This window comes from Columba livia, chromosome 1, assembly GCF_036013475.1.
Source record: "Columba livia isolate bColLiv1 breed racing homer chromosome 1, bColLiv1.pat.W.v2, whole genome shotgun sequence".
In the NCBI taxonomy this organism is placed as follows: domain Eukaryota; kingdom Metazoa; phylum Chordata; class Aves; order Columbiformes; family Columbidae; genus Columba; species Columba livia.
In genome coordinates, this window is record NC_088602.1 from 148,636,325 (window position 1) to 148,653,638 (window position 17,314).

At 48.9% G+C, this 17,314-nt stretch overlaps 2 protein-coding genes across 3 annotated transcripts in view; one reads left to right on the forward strand and one right to left on the reverse strand.

Annotated features, from left to right (window-relative positions):
• Positions 1 to 679: 679 nt before the first annotated feature.
• On the reverse strand, positions 680 to 3,349 carry ASCL1 (achaete-scute family bHLH transcription factor 1). Its single transcript, XM_065037292.1, has 2 exons — positions 2,144 to 3,349; positions 680 to 1,953 (listed from the first exon to the last, which is right to left on the reverse strand). Exon 1 carries the CDS (start codon positions 2,814 to 2,816, stop codon positions 2,166 to 2,168), a length of 651 nt encoding a protein of 216 aa, XP_064893364.1. The 5' UTR covers positions 2,817 to 3,349; the 3' UTR covers positions 680 to 1,953; positions 2,144 to 2,165.
• PAH (phenylalanine hydroxylase) overlaps positions 1,851 to 17,314 on the forward strand; it is a 55,635-nt gene continuing 40,171 nt past the window's right edge. The window contains exons 1-3 of one of the 2 annotated variants that reach the window (XM_065037262.1): positions 1,851 to 2,026; positions 11,754 to 12,431; positions 16,861 to 16,968. In XM_065037262.1, the coding sequence (XP_064893334.1) occupies positions 12,390 to 12,431; positions 16,861 to 16,968 (150 nt within the window). In that variant the 5' untranslated portion in view covers positions 1,851 to 2,026; positions 11,754 to 12,389. The remainder of the gene's footprint in view (positions 2,027 to 11,753; positions 12,432 to 16,860; positions 16,969 to 17,314) is intronic. The other variant, XM_065037251.1, reaches the window with a different exon arrangement.

Consider the following 17,314-nt stretch of genomic DNA (forward strand, 5'->3'; position numbering starts at 1 on the left):
TTGGTGTGTTTTTTTTTTTTTGTTTTGTTTTTTTTTTTTTTTTGTAAGATGCATTTTGCGCTTTGCTTTCCGCTTGACTTGGTGCACGCAAACTGAATTTGCAAGTGATGCAAGAGCCAGGCGAAAAGGAGAAGGCGAATTCTGATCACGTCCTTGCTAACTGACAACAAGCAGGCTAGCCAAAAAAAAAAAAAATCGTAGCGGGGGGGAAGAGTCCAATTTCTTTTTGAGTCTTGGTAATTGGGTACTTTTACAGGCAGATCACGCTATTTGGGTAGAATAACAAGCTTAGAAAGACCAGTGTCTCTAAGCTGCCACCCATTTCTAGCACTTTATTTATTTAATTTTATCTCCCTTCGTCTCTCGCTTCCCGTCTTCCCCCGACGGTTTTATTTACCCAGCCACTGTCTTTGCAGAGGCCACACAGTAGCCCGTGTTTTCGGTGGCGGCGGCTGTGCTTTCCCCCGCGTTTTTCTGCCCCGTTGGGTCAGGGCCGCGGAGGACAGTGTCACACCGCCGAAATGCGGGATGGAGCGCCCTCTTTTTTAGAACTTGGGCTTTGGGAGGAATTATTTAATGTGCAGTGATTTCAGGAAGGACAATGCAATCATTAATCATCCCCTCGCCTTTCGATTTGGATACACATTCGCAACACAGAAGGGCAAGAAAACAATGGTGATACCGCTAGATCTTTGCATATTTATATAGAGATATATATGTTACATCCATCAGATACAAGCACTTCATATGCAGCTTATCTCAGGCATGACAGCATTTAACATTTTGTCCTTACATTCATCGTTGTCAATGGCAGAAAGAAAAAAATTGCATGCAGTGGGCAGCCGATCATTTTAATTAAAAAGGAAGTTTTATTACGAAACTAATTTGTATAAAACAAGGTTATACAGGACCTTTGTACGTCTGTAATAAAACAGTAAGAAAAGGCAGTGGCATGGGTTTTGTTTGTTTGTTTGCTTGTGTATTTTTTTTTTCAAAAGGCAGCATATAAAAACAAATGGACAAATGGCTACCATTTGCGTTTGGGCAATAGCTGCATAAACTTTGTTCACTTTGAACATTGTTTAATAACATTATTAATACATTAACAAAGTTTCTATAAAGTAAGACACGTTGGTGCTAAAGTACATCTGGAGGAAATCCAAGTCCTTTACAAAACCACATACAAAAATGGCAGTTGTAAGGTAACGCCGACTACAAGTCTAAACATGAAGAGGTAATAAGCATTACATATTAAAAAAAGTATCAAGATATACACATTTTAAACCATTTGTACAAAACCTCTATAAATCTCTCTCTCTTATGTACAAAAATAGCTTAATATATCCCCAAAGGGGTTAGGATAGATACAAATAGATTTTCTTATAATAAAAAAATTCACAAAAAAAGATTGGAAGCATTCTATGATGGAAACGAGAGGAAAAGCTCGGAGCGAGGGGAAGGAGAGACGCGGGGAGCGGGGTAGACGGAGCTCCAGGGTCGTCTTTGAGTAGAGCATAGCTTCATTTCAACATCTCCACAAACATCGGGGGACTAACTTTGTCCACAGAGTGATAAACGCGAGTCTCTGAAGGGCCGCAGCGGCGAGGCCGGGGTGCGGAGGGGGGTGCCTTTCTGCTGAGGAGGAGGAAGAGCTCCTCCGCCCGGCCGGGGCCGCCGTGGCTCCCCCGCGGGACATCCACTCCGCCGGCGCGCAGTCTGTGGCGGCGCGACGAGGCGCAAAGGCCGGCCGAGCTCCGGAGCTGGGGGCGACCGCCCCGACCGCCCCCGCGGCGCGCAGCGCTGTGCCCGCCCGCCGAGAGACGTGCCCGCACCGCCCTCCGACGGCGGGGAAGAGGGAAATGCAACAGGTTCCTTTTCTGTGTGGATGTTTGTCTTGTCTTTCAGTGTGACATATATACTTCTGTGGGGTTTTTTTCCCCTTTTGCAACTGTCCTGTAACAATAAAAGAAAGAGGAGATCAGAGCCGCGCCGGAACTAGCGCAGCGCCGGGCTGCCGGAGCCGCTCGTAAGTACCGCGGGACGGGAGTACCTCGGCGGCTGCAACCCCGTGCCGCTCCGTGTCCCCCCACCCTCTGCCTCCCTCGGCCCACGGCGCCCCGGCCCACCGTAGGCGCGCACCCACCTGCCGCGGGGGCCGCCGGCGCTCAGAACCAGCTGGTGAAGTCGAGCAGCTCCTGCTCCTCGGGGCTGAGCGGGTCGTAAGAGCCCTCGTCGGAGGAGTAGGAGGAGACGGGGGAGCCCGCCATGGAGTTCATGTCGTGGGAGTAGCTGGGCGAGATGGTGGGCGAGAGGACACCGGCCTGGAAGGCGGCGCTGACGGCGTCGTGCTCGTCGAGCAGCTGCTGCAGGGCGCGGATGTACTCGACGGCGGAGCGGAGCGTCTCCACTTTGCTCATCTTCTTGTTGGCGGCGCCGTTGGGGACGTGCTCCCGCAGGGTGGCGAAGCCCAGGTTCACCAGCTTCACCCGGTTGCGCTCCCGCTCGTTGCGCCGCGCCACGGCCGCCGGCTGCTGCTGCGGCAGGCTGTACCCGAAGCCGCTGAAGTTGAGCCGCCGCTTGCAGCGCATCAGCTCAGGCGAGGCCGAGCGCTGCCGCTTGGCGGCCCGCGGCGCCGAGGGCTTGCCGGCCGGCGAGGGCTGCCCGCCCGCCGGGCTTAGCTGCTGCGGCGGCGCCCCCGGTGGCGGCCCCGGCGGGGCGGCGGCGGCGGCCACCGCCGCGGCGAAGAAGCACGCTGGCTGCAGGAAGGGCGGCTGCCCGGCGCCGCTGGCCATTCTGGCGGGGCTGCCGCTGGCCATGGGCGCAGGGGCGTCCTGTGAGGCGGGGGCGCCCGAGCGGCGGCCGAACGCGGTCCCCCCACCACCAAAAAGAAATTTAAAAAGAGGAAAAAAAAATTGGCTGCGTTCGCTTCAAAAAAATGAGATAGGCGATGGAGAGCGGGGGGAAAGGGGCAGCGGCGACCAAAGGGAGCGGGCTGTGGAGACGGGCGGGCGGGCGGGCGGCCGGGGATGGCGGGAGGCTCTGCCCGCCCCCCTCCCTCTCGCCCTCCGTGCGGCGGCCGCGGGGAGGCTCGTGGCGCTCGCGTGTGCGCAGACTGCTTTGCAAAGCCCCTTTTGCAAAAAAGTGGCTGGGGATTGTGTCTCTTATAAGGGGCGGACGGGGCTCGCCCGCCCCCCCCTTCCTACACACACACGCACATGCACACGCACTCTCCCCCCGCCGCCCCCCCGCGCTCACACACACTCACACACACTCTGCACCTTGCGCCTTCCACGCTCCCCAGCTTTGCCGGCCGCGGAGCGCCGCCGTCTTTTCAGCGCCGTGGGCGGAAGGGGGGGGGGGGGGTACACGCACACACACACACACACACACACACGCGCGCCCCCCCGCGCCCCCGGCGCACACGCGCTGGCCGGCGCGCGGCCCCGCCTTCCCCCGCCCCCCTCCGCCGCCCCCCGGTGCCCGCTCCCCCGCCCCCGCCCCGCCGCCCCCACCCCTCGCGGGTTTGTTGTTGCAAGTGCGTGCGCCCGGCGCGTGCCGCGCTCCCGGCCCTGAGCAAACACCCGCGCCGGGGCGCCGCGCGGGGCGGGCGGCGGCGGCCGCGCCCCGGCGGGGCGGGAGGCGGCGCGCGTGGGCCGCCGCGGGGAGGGGGCTGAGGGGGGTGCAGTCGCGGCTCCGGGAGAGCAGGGCGGGGGATGCAGGCGAAAGGGAAAGAGGGGAGCCCTGCCCGGGGATGGGGGTGCCTAAGCGGCGTTTGCTGCCACGTCCTCCCGCTCTCCGCGGAGGTGGCGTGCGCGCCGGGACGCTGCTGCGGAGGGATAAGGGCGAGGGGGAGGAGGGGGTGGTTCGCGGGGCGCAGGCAGGTGTGGACAGCCCCGGGAGGTGCGGGGTGCGGGGTGTCCTCTGCGGCGCGTGCCGCCGGGGCGCTCGCGGGCTGGGGGCGACCTTAGCGGCACCTGCCAGGGTTTGGAGGGAAGAAGCCGCGGCGCGGCGGGCACGGCACGGCGGGTCCCGCGGCCGGTGCATGCCCGCGGGAAAAGCTCCCGTGACAGCGCCGTGACGCGGCCCGTGCATGTGCACAGGCAGTCGCGAACTGAAACTTCCCGTGTGCGGAACCGCGAAAAGGCGGGTTTGTCCTTGTCCCTGGGAACCACAGGGCTGCCCGCTGCCACTTCCTTCGCTCATCAAGTGCTGCGAGTCTGAGTTTCTCGAGTGTCCGCGACCTGCTGCCGGGGGGCTGCTCCCTTCACAGCGGCTGCAGCCGCGTGTGCTCGGCCTGATGGCTCCATTAGCTTGCGACGACGGCGAGGGAACCGGTGCGGGTGTTCCGAGGAGCACTGCTGAGAGCAGCTGCGTGCATAACCTCGGGAGAAGCCGCCTTGAGTTACCCCTTTGAAATGCTGCGTTCCAAGGGGCGAGCCTGTCTGGAGAATGAATAAACCCCTCTTGGGTGCGTCCGAAGTGGACGGTTACTTGGAAGGTCTGAGTGCCACGGTACTGCCACCGACACGGGGGGAAGCGGTTTGTGTCAGAGGGCATTATAAAGTGTGGGTGTGCTAAGCAGAGCAAGCAGATGTGGGGTCAGCTCTCTCTTCGCTGACAGAGCCCATTTCCCAGGTGATGCAGTCCTCTTACTGGTCCTGGGGAATCCACAGAGCCCCTGCTTCCTCCCATATCACGCTACAAAGTGGGAGCGAGTCATTACCTTTCCAAGCAGGTGGTGGCGACTGCTTGTAATTAGGGGAGTCAGGACAGATCCAAGCAATACAGGGGAAATTATCCCTGCTGCCAGGTGAAGTCACCCTTGTGACTTAGGACAAAATGTGGAAAAACGGTGCTGAGAACCTGAGGCTGGCATGACTTAGTGATCACACTGACCCTTGGGGCTGCATGGGTCTGAGCAGCCTGGAAAACTTGGCAAGGTTTAGCACTGGGGGATGCTGGTGGCCCTGCTCTTGGCACAAGCAGCAGTGAGGACCCCAGCTTGGCCCCTCCGTGCCCTCCTGCCTTCAGCTCTGGCCCATCTCCACCACACTTTGTGCCTTTCCACTCTGAAAACTGAGGTTTGTGCTGTCTAAGCCCCTAAAAAAGGCAGAGCCATGGTATGACAGTCTTGCCATGGAGTGAGATTATGGCTGTAGAATGTCCTGCAAGTGGCTTTCATCCCTCATGCTCACACCAGCCCTACAGCATGGAGGGAGTGAACCTGTGAAGTCTGTGTTCAGGTTTCAGTATAAACGAGTGCAAAAATAAGCCCTGCTCTGCTGTGGCCCTCAATTACAGCAGCCTGGAGCTATAGAGATCACTTCTCATCTGCTGCTCGATGCCTGACCCTGGCTGGATATGTGAGTTTAAATAGTGAAAAGCACAATGTCATTCAGCAAAACTTTAATGTGCACCTGCTGGATAGTCTTTTAATAATTTTTAACGTGGTAGCTTTCAATACACCTGCATGATGAAAAAGGTGAAGTAGTTGTGGTCTAACCTCTATCATATTTATTTCAGGGCCCTCTTCACTGGTCCCTGAGTTTTTTTCTGATTTTTAACCTACTGTCTCATTGCATGTGAAAGGTATTAAATTATTTTATTCTCTTTTGGGCAGGACAACCAACACTCATTTTTATTTTCTGTATAGGAGCTTTCCCTCTTCAGGTCCAAGTCTTCTGGATGGTTTGTTCAACATCCCTTGTCTGACATCAGAATCCTCTGCACTGGAAATAGTTGTTGCATCATTAGCTCTGCATTGTGATGTCACATCACTGGAGTGAGAGAACAGTAATGAACCAGCGCCGTGATTCACATCCCAGTGCTTAGGGAAGTGACAACAGAAATATTAAATAATTGCAGCTTTGTAAAATATATATGTACGTAAACAGAGTAATTCTGTAGCAACCCACTACCAGAACTGGCATGGAAACACCACGTAGGGAAATTCCTGCCCTTTTCCCCCAAAATGGCAGAGTGAGACTGGAATGTCTGGGTCCCTCTTTCTTCAGTCTCAAAGGGCTCTTAAAAAGGCAAAAGACGCCAGTCCCAGAGGTCACTGAGTGTAACTCCCATGTAATTTTGCCTCTGTGGCCCTGTCCGCTCTCAGCTCCCCTGGCTCCGGGGACTGGGGGGGTGAAGGAGGAGGGCAGAACCTTTTCCTCCCTTCGCCCAGCACGTCCTCCACCATCCGCTGCCGCTGGGGAGAAAACTCAGCCCTCGTGTTGGCCCATCTTGCCAGCTCCCCTGTCCTCTCCCTGCACAGAGTGAGGGGTCTGGGGCTTCCAGGTTTACAAATAATGAATATTGTTTCAAGGTCCCCCACCTCCACCCACTCACATGCACAGTCCTGCACCTGCACTTCGAAATTCTTAATTCTAACATAATGATAAATAGCCCTTGCCCTTTTCATTGGGCTTCCTCCCCACCTCCTTTTTCTTTTTTCTTTTTTTTTTTTGTTTTGGTGGGTTTTTTTTTGTTTTTTTTTTTAATCTTGAACCGTCATTATTTTATAGTGGCTTTTTGTGTACCTAAATTGTAGCCACACTCATGAGGTCTTTTGAAGTCCTTGCTTTTCTTTTTTCCTTTTTTTTTCTTTTTCCTTAAAAACCCCAACAACAAACAAACAAACAAAACCCCCAAACGAAACAACTTTGCTATGCTTTTTTTTTTTTTCTTTTTTTAAATGCCCTTTTCTTTTTTAAAGGCCATTTACGTTATGATTAAATGCCGTCTTAGAAAAGCAGAACGAAAGTCGTTAATCTATATGGATCTTCAAAGAATCGATACATTCTGGAGTTCTGTAGGATTTGTTACACTCCATTTTGTTACAGTAGGCAGCTCGTCTGGATTTGGGCACATGTGTTTCCCTCCCCTCGCCCTCCCCCTCCCCTTTCCAGCTTCCCCCCCAAGAGTGAAAATAAAGTAAAAGGTCTTTCATGGTAAACAAAACCAGCTTATTCTCCACATAGAACACATGAATAGCTGGAAAAAAAAACTTACAATAAATGGTGCATTTTTTTCTCTGCTGGGTATAGCATTCAAGATCAGTCCAGTATTCAAGAAGCAGTCCATTTTTTGCTCAGCAAGAGAGTTTAGAAAAGAAGCGTGGGGTCTATTCAAGGATCTTTTCCCCCTTCACAATTGCCGGGCTTTATGAAACCTATCTTCCATGCCTTGTCAGAGTATTTCTGGGGACCAATTAGTGCTTTGTTGCAAGGCTTCTTTGCTGAATCTTTGAGCAGCAAGAAAAAGCTCTCTTGAGTCTCCCCTTATTTTGACTATTTCAGTCATTACTCAGTGTAATAATTAATATGACAACTGGACGCTGAAGTTTGTATAGAAACACCTCGGCTGCAGGAGAGAGCGTGCAGTGGGTGGTAACAAGCTACAGATCAGACCGAGAAGCCACACACACAAGGAAGAAAAAAAAAGAAAAAAAGAAGGGGAGAGAGAATAATGAATGGAAAGAAAAAGAATAAAGATAAATAAATAGTTGGCGCAACCTGAAGAAACATAATACGGACTTGTGAGGAAAAAAAAGGCAATTAGGAGAGAGGGGAGGGCGACCTCAGAGAGGTAAACTTATTTTGAAACAGTTTCTATGAGAATATAATTTTCAAAACTTTGCTACTTTCAGAAGGCAGGAAAGTGATTTTTCCCTGACGACTAGTTCCTTCAAGTAATTTTCAAGGAGCATCCGCCTACACTTTTGCATACTCGATGAACTGTAATGTCTCTTCCTAAGCATCCCTTCACAGAAAGAAGGACTTTCAGCATTAAACCGTGTTCGTGAGTAATTGTTGCCTATCCTGCCCAGAGTGAGGGAGACTAGTTCTTGGGATAGCGAGTTGTACGAGTTTTCTTAGCGTTGTATCGTCTACAAGAGGAATAAAGCCCGTGCCCTAAATGAAGAATTAAAAACGACGTTTGACCAGGGACACTGCTGAATTCTTCTCGAAAGGCGTTTTGGGATGAACACTCCTCACTTTGCAGACATTTCTTGGGCTGCCAATTAGGGCATAATAAATAATTAGAGGTTTTAAGCATATTAGATACAGCTCATGCTAATGAGCTACATCAGGTCTTGTGCTAACCTGAAGTGACAGTTTGCATATAGGGCTGCAAAAAAACGAAAAAAAAAAAAGGGAAAAAAAAGAAAAGCAGCAGCCGCGGCAGTCGCCCTCCCCCCGGCCCCAGCCCCGGCCCCAGCCCCGGCCCGCTCGCCCCTTCGCTGCTCCCGCGGGTCCCACCGCGCTGCGCGGCTTCCCCGGCCCTCCGCGCCCGCGGAGTGGGGCCCTTCGCCCGTCGGCCCCGCCGTGTGGCCCCATTGTGGGGCCACGCGTCTCGCGTCCATCACAGCCCCAGGGGATAAATCACACCGGGCTGCCCCCCACCTTACCCCATCCCGACTTTTTTTGAGAACTAAAGTTTGGAGGTTTCCCGGCGCCTCCGCAGCGGTAGTCCCCTGGCAGGGGGGGTGAGAGGGGGGTCTGGGTGCTGCCTACCACAGCCTGGGAGGTGGAGCCCCCCAAGCCGGGGGCTGGCGGCGGGGACAACCGGGTGTCGTCGTAGCCCACACCCGCCCCTGCTTCTCGGGGCGCTGCCGTGAGGACACAGCGCCACCTCCCGGCAACGCCGCGCTCCGTGGAGAAGGAGACGGGGAAATTCATTTGGGGAGGGGACGGTGTGCGGCAAAAAGCATTTAAGCGGCGGACTGCAGGAGGTGTCGGGAAACACGGCTCTGCAAGGACAGGGGATGTGGTTGCGAGGTTTTGCAACCACGATGTAGACCGGAGTGTGAGGAAGGGCAGACTGGCCAGCATGTTATGAAGAGCCGCAGCAGCCGGAGACCTCTAGTAAATGCGAGAGAGGTCCTCCTTTCCCTCTGCTCTGGTGAGACCCCATCTGGAATATTGTGTCCAGTTCTGGGCCCCTCAGTTCAAGAAGGACAGGGAACTGCTGGAGAGGGTCCAGCGTAGGGCAACGGAGATGATTAAGGGAGTGGAGCACCTCCCTTATGAAGAAAGGCTGAGGGAGCTGGGTCTTTTTAGTTTGGAGAAGAGGAGACTAAGGGGGGACCTTATTAATGTTTATAAATATATATTTATATTTATATATTTATAAATATATAAAGGGTGAGTGCCATGAGGATGAAGACAGGCTCTTCTCAGTGGCAAACAATTATAGGACAAGGGGTAATGGGATCAAGCTGGAACACAAGAGGTTCTACTTAAATTTGAGAAAAAACTTCTTCTCAGTAAGGGTGACAGAGCACTGGAACAGGCTGCCCAGGGCGGCTGTGGAGTCTCCTTCTCTGGAGACATTCAAAACCCACCTGGACATGTTCCTGTGTGACCTCACTTAGGCGTTCCTGCTCCAGCAGGGGGATTGGACTAGATGATCTTTTGAGGTCCCTTCCAATCCCAAACATACTGTGATACTGTGATACTGTGACTCCCCCCTGCCATACAGACACACACAAACCCCTTGAGATACTCACTCAGTCCCCATCTGGAAAATTTTCAGGAGCTTCTGGTTTCACTAGAAAAGCCCCCTTCCATTGCTCACTGCTGCCTCAAATTGACTGGGACCTCCTGAAGCAGCAGGGAGGGCAGAAAGCTGCGGGCCAAGGATAGTCCCAGTGTCTGTGCATGGGAAGGGACATCCCTGCCCAAACCCGAAAACACACAGCTCTGAGGAAGCTGCCACTCTGTAAGTACTGGCTACAGGCAGAGACAGGAAAGAGCAGTCTGAAAAGCAGCCAAAGTCCGTGGCCATTTGAACTTGCATCATGCCGACCAGGGGAATGAGCCAACTTGGAGTGCAAAGAGCTCTCTTAGTAGTGCCTGAGCAGCATAGCCAGGAATGGATGCGTGTTGTGCACATATGTGTACTCCAAGAAGGTATGCATTTCTGAGGGCAAAAAGTTGTTTTTAGATGGAGGCAATGTAGGACATCAGTGCATCTTTGCATATGGTCGAAAGGCATAGGGTTGCACAGTGCTGCAGAAGGAGCTCAGAGCAGGACTAACGGACATGAAGTTCAGATGCGCACCCAGAGCACAGGGAACCAGACACATGGGGCAACTTGAAACACAAGTAGTAAATCTCAGTTAGCGATGTCACTGCAGGGGAATGAACTTGTACACTGAACTAGTACTTCAAAGAAGACAGGGAAGGTCAGACAGTTTGGACTCTGAAATGGTCCAAGGTAACCAGCAGTGATGCAATTGTGTGCTTATACTGTAATGGCACTGGACACACATATGTATGCAGTTTCACACTGTCCCCCCACCACCAACTGCCCACCCGCCTCCCAATCACACACCCTCTTTGCTCCAGGACGAGAGAATTTGGAAATTTCTCTTGGCAAAGAGGACATTTGCTTCCCTCAGCCAGTGCCTTGTGCTACCAGGCAACCTCTGACAGTCTGAGCTGATTAAACAGGGAACTGGTGGCAGTACAGTGGTGATATTATTATGGTTATGTAGCAATAAGAGTAAGACATAAGATTGCAATATAAACAGATAAAACTGGCAACAGGAAGAGTCAGAATAGATAATTATGAGGATTTGGCATGAGCGGTATTTTGCGTACCAAATATTTCTCTTTGCTTTGACATTACTGTGAGGGTAGAGCGAACAGAGAGCGTAATACATAAGTAAAGGGATGGAAGAAAGGAAAGAAAAGGACTAAATGCATGTAAAAGCCACAGAGAATTAAAAAAGAGGCTAGTTGTGGATTTATTGGCTGAGGAGTTAAAATATATTAGATTTTGTACTGCTGGCAATTACCAAGGTCAACCTCCCTTTTTCTTACTGCTTCATCTCTCCTTGCCTCCACCTGCTGCCATGGTGTCAGTAGAGCTCAGTGTTTTATGCGTGCATTACACTTGGCTGCCTACTTTGACCTGCCAGCCCATACCACAGGTTTATTGGTCACCTCAGAAAGTAACTTTCTACCCCTGTGTATAGCCACAAGATGCACAAACAAGCAGCTCTTCTGAAAAAGGTATTCATGCCAAAACACTGAGCTACTTCAAATGCACATTATCAGGTAGATAATTTCAGTGGGCTGGATTCTGACTCCATGATCATAGAGTTCAACAGGGGTTTGGACTGAGATCCCTGAAAATGGCTCCACCCGGTTTCCCTTCTGCGAAACCCATTCTGTTTAGCAGCTATTAGATTTGTTGAGTACAGCTGATTCATGGTAAGGCTTTGTTAGCATTTACCAATCTTGATCTGCTGTGGTGCATGCATTAGAGCTTCCCTGAAAGCTCACAGAGTTTATCTCCATCACAAAAACATGACAAGATTACCTGCCTTGACATAGTTTGTCAGTACAGACTTCATAATTCCATGTAACAAGTCAGATACTTGATTTTTTTTTTTTTTTTTTTTTTAATCTGCCCTCTGGTATTGGGCTACAGCTTTCCATTTTTTTCCTCAACTCCTTGGGTGCCTCTAAACCAAATCTGGGATCTTTTATACTAAGCCTTTACCTACATTTTCTGAAATCATTTATGCCTCCAACTCTCTTCCTCTTGTAGTTCTCCACAATGGACACTACACAGAAGCAGACAAAGATCTGCAGTTCTTCTGAATTATCCTGCCCTGCCCTCAAGCTCTGATGTGCTTTTTCCTGCTCTTTTTCTTCCTATATCTTCTTCCCTTCCTCTGTGTCCACACTCATATCCCACTGTGAGGTTCATGCAGCTAACTCCTGTCTCATGCTTCCTTTGCACAGGCTGTTTCTCTCCAACGTCTGTTGTGTGGAGTGGTGTCTCCTGCCCTCTGACATCTTAGATGCAGCCCAGGAGGTCCTACTAAAGGACAAATCCCCCAGCTGCTGCTCTATGGCCCTCCCCGGCTCACGTTTGGCATCCAAAGAGCAGATCCTGGAGAACATCTGATCTCTGGTCAGGCGGAGCGAGCCTCAATAGGAAACCCACCTGAGACAGAACACACATGGGGCAGTGGGAATGGATGGGGGGAAGGATGAACTGAAGATGATGTGTTGATGTGCAAAAATGAAAACAGCAGCTGATGTTGATCAGGAGGAGGAAGGCTGTTAATTCAAAGCATGCTACTCGTCCACGTTGGTTGAAGATAGAAACAATATGCTGGAGTGCCACTGTGCTCTGGGGTGGGACTCGCTTGTCCATGCGCCGGGGGTGGGTGGAAGAGGCATGTGGGGAGAACGCCCCCTTGGCACTGTGTCCAGGGGAGGGAGCTGGAGAAGGGAGGGAAAGGGGATGGCTTTGCCTGGCTTGCTCCACTTTAAATACCTTTGCACAGAGCTCTGGCTACTGTCATAAGATCAGAAGGCTTCACCTGGAGTGGCAAAGGGACCTCCCTGAGTAGGCACCGCTGCCTCTGCAACATGGACACGCAGCACTGCAAAATGAATGGTGACCCTTTCCAGGTAAGTGATGGGATCTGCATGCCCACTCTTCACAGAAGGGGCTGTAGCTGTGTCCCTCCTGCCCACTTCCCCCATGCTTGCAAATCTTATTCCCCGCTCTCTGAGAAGCAGTGTGACCCGAGATGGGAGGAAACAGCTTGCCTGTCTTGGTGCTTTGCCGTGCCTGTTTGCCACCGTTCTCCCTTTTGGCAGCTGAAGTACTTGTCTGTTGTTACTTGTGCTCACAAAACTGCAGTGAGAACAAAAAAGAACACTGCAGCAGTATCCTTGCGGATCTGACAAATAGAAGAAGAAGCAGAAAAGACCAACAGATAATTAGAGGTCTTAAACATGTGCGAGGAAATGTAAGTTGTCTTCTTCTGTTAAAGAAAAACAGCTCTTCTAGTGGAGCTATTTGTTAAATTTTGTGACTTTGATATCACCCTTTTTAGTATTTACCTATTTACTTTGAACCCTTTGCTTTCAAAAAATCAGGAAAGTCCTGAAGCCCCACCTTTCGATTACAGGCACTATAGTTACTGCAGGGGCAAGTGATGTAACCTGAGGCCAGCACGGTTAATTATTAGGACAAAATCCCTTGTGCATGTGTCCTATGCAATGCCGCTGAAGCTAGAAAAAAGCTGTAGAAGGTAGTAAAAAGGGGGCTTTAGTTTCTACAAGCCTTTTTAAGAGTGGAGCAGCCAAGGAAGCCTTGTGTGCTGAAGCTGAAATAACCACAACCATTCTCTATGGTTTCACCATGCTACTTTTCCAAGTCCCGCTTGGTCCCAATGAGATCTGTGGCAGCTCAGCATCTAAGTGCCTTAAAAAATCTGACTTGGAAACTAGTTCAATTTTCAGAAGTAACTCAGAAATTTTATTGCCTTTGAGATACTTTTCCCCATTTTTTTCCTACTATTTTGTATATCCAGTAACTCTAGAATTTATAACACAGAGGTGGGATTTTTTTCTCACTGAAACAGCAAGCACAACTTCCTCTGGCTTTAACAGGGTTGGAATTCGCTCTGAAGGGCTTTATCTAACCAGCTCAAAATGGATTAGAAGGTGGACAGGTCTGTGTTATTGACCTCCAGTAGTGCCACATGTGCCAGGAAGGCAATATCAGTCTATGTAAGAAGTGGTTAACTAAAAATACAGATTTGCATTGCACTCAGATTAAACCTGTCCTTGCATCTACACGTCACCTATCTGTGAGACTGTACTATGTTCAGGAATGGATGTTCATGTTGATCCACTATTTCTTGTTTTACTTTTGGAAAAAAAAAAATGCCAGAAGAAAATGAGTACTTAATTTGTTCCACACTACATTTATAAATCACATATACAGGTCATATAGGCAGTGTTTCAATGACAATGAAATTATTGTTCAATTCTTAATCATAATCACAGTAGTAACAGAACAGTAGAACTGTCCCAAAGTTGCAATTCCTCTCAATATAAGAGGTTGAAAACCAAGAAATTAGAATCAGAATTGAAAATGGATAAACTGTGATCAACACTTAAAACTCTATATAAGTAGTAAAAAAAGCTCAACAACAAATGTGAGTGCATGTGTATCTGTTGATGTATATAAACCCCAGTCGATATGTTGATGTACATTGTCTCCAGTGTATTGATTTATATCACTTCCATATATATTGATAAGAACTGGGTACCAGGAAAACAAACATTTTTCTTTTCTTTCCTCTTGCAGTGAAAGCTGTTGTCTCTGTGGGTAGGAACTAACTTTTGTCAAGTGAAATGCGTGCACATGCAGATGTGCAAGAAGTTAAGCAAGTATCACCCTGTTTGCAATGGGTCTTACTTTTAAGCAGTAACATAAATCAATTTACAAGATTGGAAAAATGAGTGAGGGCAGCTTGAGAGTGGCTGATCTCAACACATCAAGGCTAGTGACAAATGAGAATCCATTTGGGTTGGAAATAATGTTTTTAAGGTTTTTTCGGATTATTTTATGGTATAAAGAGAACAATTAACATCAAAATTACCTTGCAGGGCTTGAACCTTGCATTGTATCCCATGCAGGTGTCCAAACAACAACTTCTTTGTCATAGAATCATAGAATGTCATGAGTTGGAAGGGACACACAGGGATTGTTGAGTCCAACTCCTGTCCCTGCACAGGACAACCCCACAGTTCACACCATGTGTCTGAGGGCTTGTCCAGTCTCTTCCTGAACACTGTCAGGCTTGGGGCTGTGACACCTCCCTGGGGAGCCTGTTCCAGTGCTCCACCACCCTCTGGGTGAAGAAGCTTTTCCTAATGTCCAACCCAAACCTCTCCTGACACATCTTCCTGCCATTCCCACGGGTTCTGTCACTGGCCACTAAAGAGAAGAGTTTGGTGCCTGCCCCTCCTCCTCCCCTTGTGAGGAATCTGTAGCTGCCATGAGGTCTCCTCTTAGTCTCCTCCAGGCTGAACAAACCAAGTGACTGTCACACAGATTCAAGTCAACCTGCCATAGAAGTTAGTCCTTGAGGCATCTTTTGTCAAGAGTATTTTAAATGCAGAAACACATGGCTTTTAAAACAGTTCCAGTGCAGACCATGAAAACCAAATTTTTGGTCCATTGGGCAGACACTGGTGTAACACAGCTCTGTCCTTAAGATCAGTTTTGGTTGCAGTGGGGGAAAACAGAATGTCAAAGCCATGCAGGGATGGCATTTCAGATGATGGTTTTGGTTACACTAACTCACATAAGATTTCCTGATGACTGACATTTTGGTTTGCCTTTTGACAGAGTCCTGTCATTGTTTCCCCTCATGTTGCTTCAGGTGTGAATGAGTTTCATTAGCCAGCTGCCACACCACTCCTGACTGCTTTTCCTCTTGGTTCCCACCAGCTAAGAGCTGGGATGGCTCCCCGGCTGGGTGAGGAACCAGGAAACACAGAAATGCTGCTTGAAGTGTCACAGTTCAGCAGGTGACAAACTTCCCTCTGGTGCATAAAACCAGTATTTCTAATACAGTTACAATAGAGACTCCCCATAAAGATGGAAAACACTTGGATAAATTTTGCAACCTCTGGAAATAAAGCCAGGTAGAAAAATGTGTTGCCAGTCTCCGGCAAAGAATTCTCAGGTTAGCAGCAGCCTCAGAGACACCTTGAAGAATTGGCAATTATTTACTTTACAAAATAAAGCAGATCCTTAAAACGCTGTCTCAGAAAATGTAGCCCCACCAAGAGCTTTGTGGCTTCAGGGGCAGCTGGATTTAATTATTAATCCTTCAGCTACAAAGTCTGCCTTTGCTATTTCTGAGGACAATATTTGGGAACTGAGACTCCTTATGATCTGATTTATATGTTAAATTATGCAATAGCTGTAATGGAGACAGATTCTGACTGAAAATCCAGACCGTAATGAAGAAAAATTGAAATGATGGATACCTTAAGTCAGGTTTTAGCCCAGGACTTATTACATCAGGACCTGTGTGTATTGCAGATGTCTGGTATGATCTTTGAAATACCAGCCAGGAGTTGTTTGCCCAAGGCCAGTAGTAAAAAAGCACAAATAAGGCCTTAACGTGACTTTTGAAAGTTTGTGATGGTTGCACATCAAATTTAACATTAAAACCTCCATAAGTGATTCTGGAAATCTCAGCAGGCACTTACCTGCCATTGCAGGTACCCAGATAATTTTGAAAATCTGATCCAACTCCAGGACTCCGTTTCCTGTTTCTAAAGCAGTGAAATAGCTCTTCTCTACTCAACATAGCTTTTTAAAACAGAAATACATGTACTGGAACTTACCAAGACATTCTGGAAATGAGCAGAAAATCAATAAGAGAAAGAGAACAAACAAAAATGAAAACATATCTCTCCCTAACTGTGTCTTTACTCACTGTAGGATTTAGGAAGGATATGAATGAACATTTGCTCCAATGTTGTTCCCTTTTTTTGTTGTTGTTGTTTGTATTCTGTTTTTAAACTACCTTCCATATCCGTCTTGTGAATACACCTCTCCTGGTGCTACTTGGAAGGTACAAGCAGAACTGAAGGGAAACACAGATCATGGCCTGCAGCTCTACACAGAGCTCACCTACATAATCTTGAGTGTTAATGAAAAGAAAGCATGAGGGAAGATCTCACCATAGCTGAAACCCAAAGTGCAGTAATGTTTCCAGTCTTCCCTGAGTTTGATGCACTTGAGAGGTGAAGCAAGGTAGAGATGATATTAGAGTATTTTCATATCCTTTTTGATCACCTCCCTCTCCCTGGAGAGAAGGGATTTGTGACTGTACCATCTTAAATCACAGCAGCCCCAGAACTGCTCTATTTCAGGCAGCAATACTGGCCTTAATTCTCACTTAAAGCAACTTTATATCCTCTTTACACCGCTGATGCTGTGCAAAAGGGAAATGGAGTAAATCAAAACTGACGTCTAGTGTGACTATAGATCTTTTTTGTTTGTTTGTTTGTTTTCTTTCAGGAATCTATGTACATTGAAGAGTCCTCAAATAAAAATGGTGTGATTTCCTTGATTTTCTCTCTGAAGGAAGAAGTTGGGGCATTGGCTAAAGTTCTGCGCACATTTGAGGTAAATATTTTCCTTCAGGAGATCTGACCATGTCTTTTCATTTTTGCAATGCAGCAACATACTCTCAGGATATTTGTGGTCATGTTTGTAATTCCATTTCTTTGCCATAGTGGGGGAAACTAGCATGAGGTTCTTTTCTGGGGCTAAAATAACTGAAAGTCCTGGAACAGAAGTGGCATTTTAAACTTGAAATTTGACTTCAAACTTTTAAATTAAAACCTCTACTTTAAACTCATATGAGGGTGGAAAAAATGCATTTTCTCCATTTAAGAAGGAGATATTTCACTGCAACTGCTGGAGTAACAGGTAGAAGTGAATTGTGCCATAGCCTGAGGTTGACATCTGA

Coding starts and splice junctions, on each gene's coding strand:
- ASCL1 (XM_065037292.1), bottom strand. CDS start 2,816: ATGGCCAGCGGCAGCCCCGCCAGAATGGCCAGCGGCGCCGGGCAGCCG.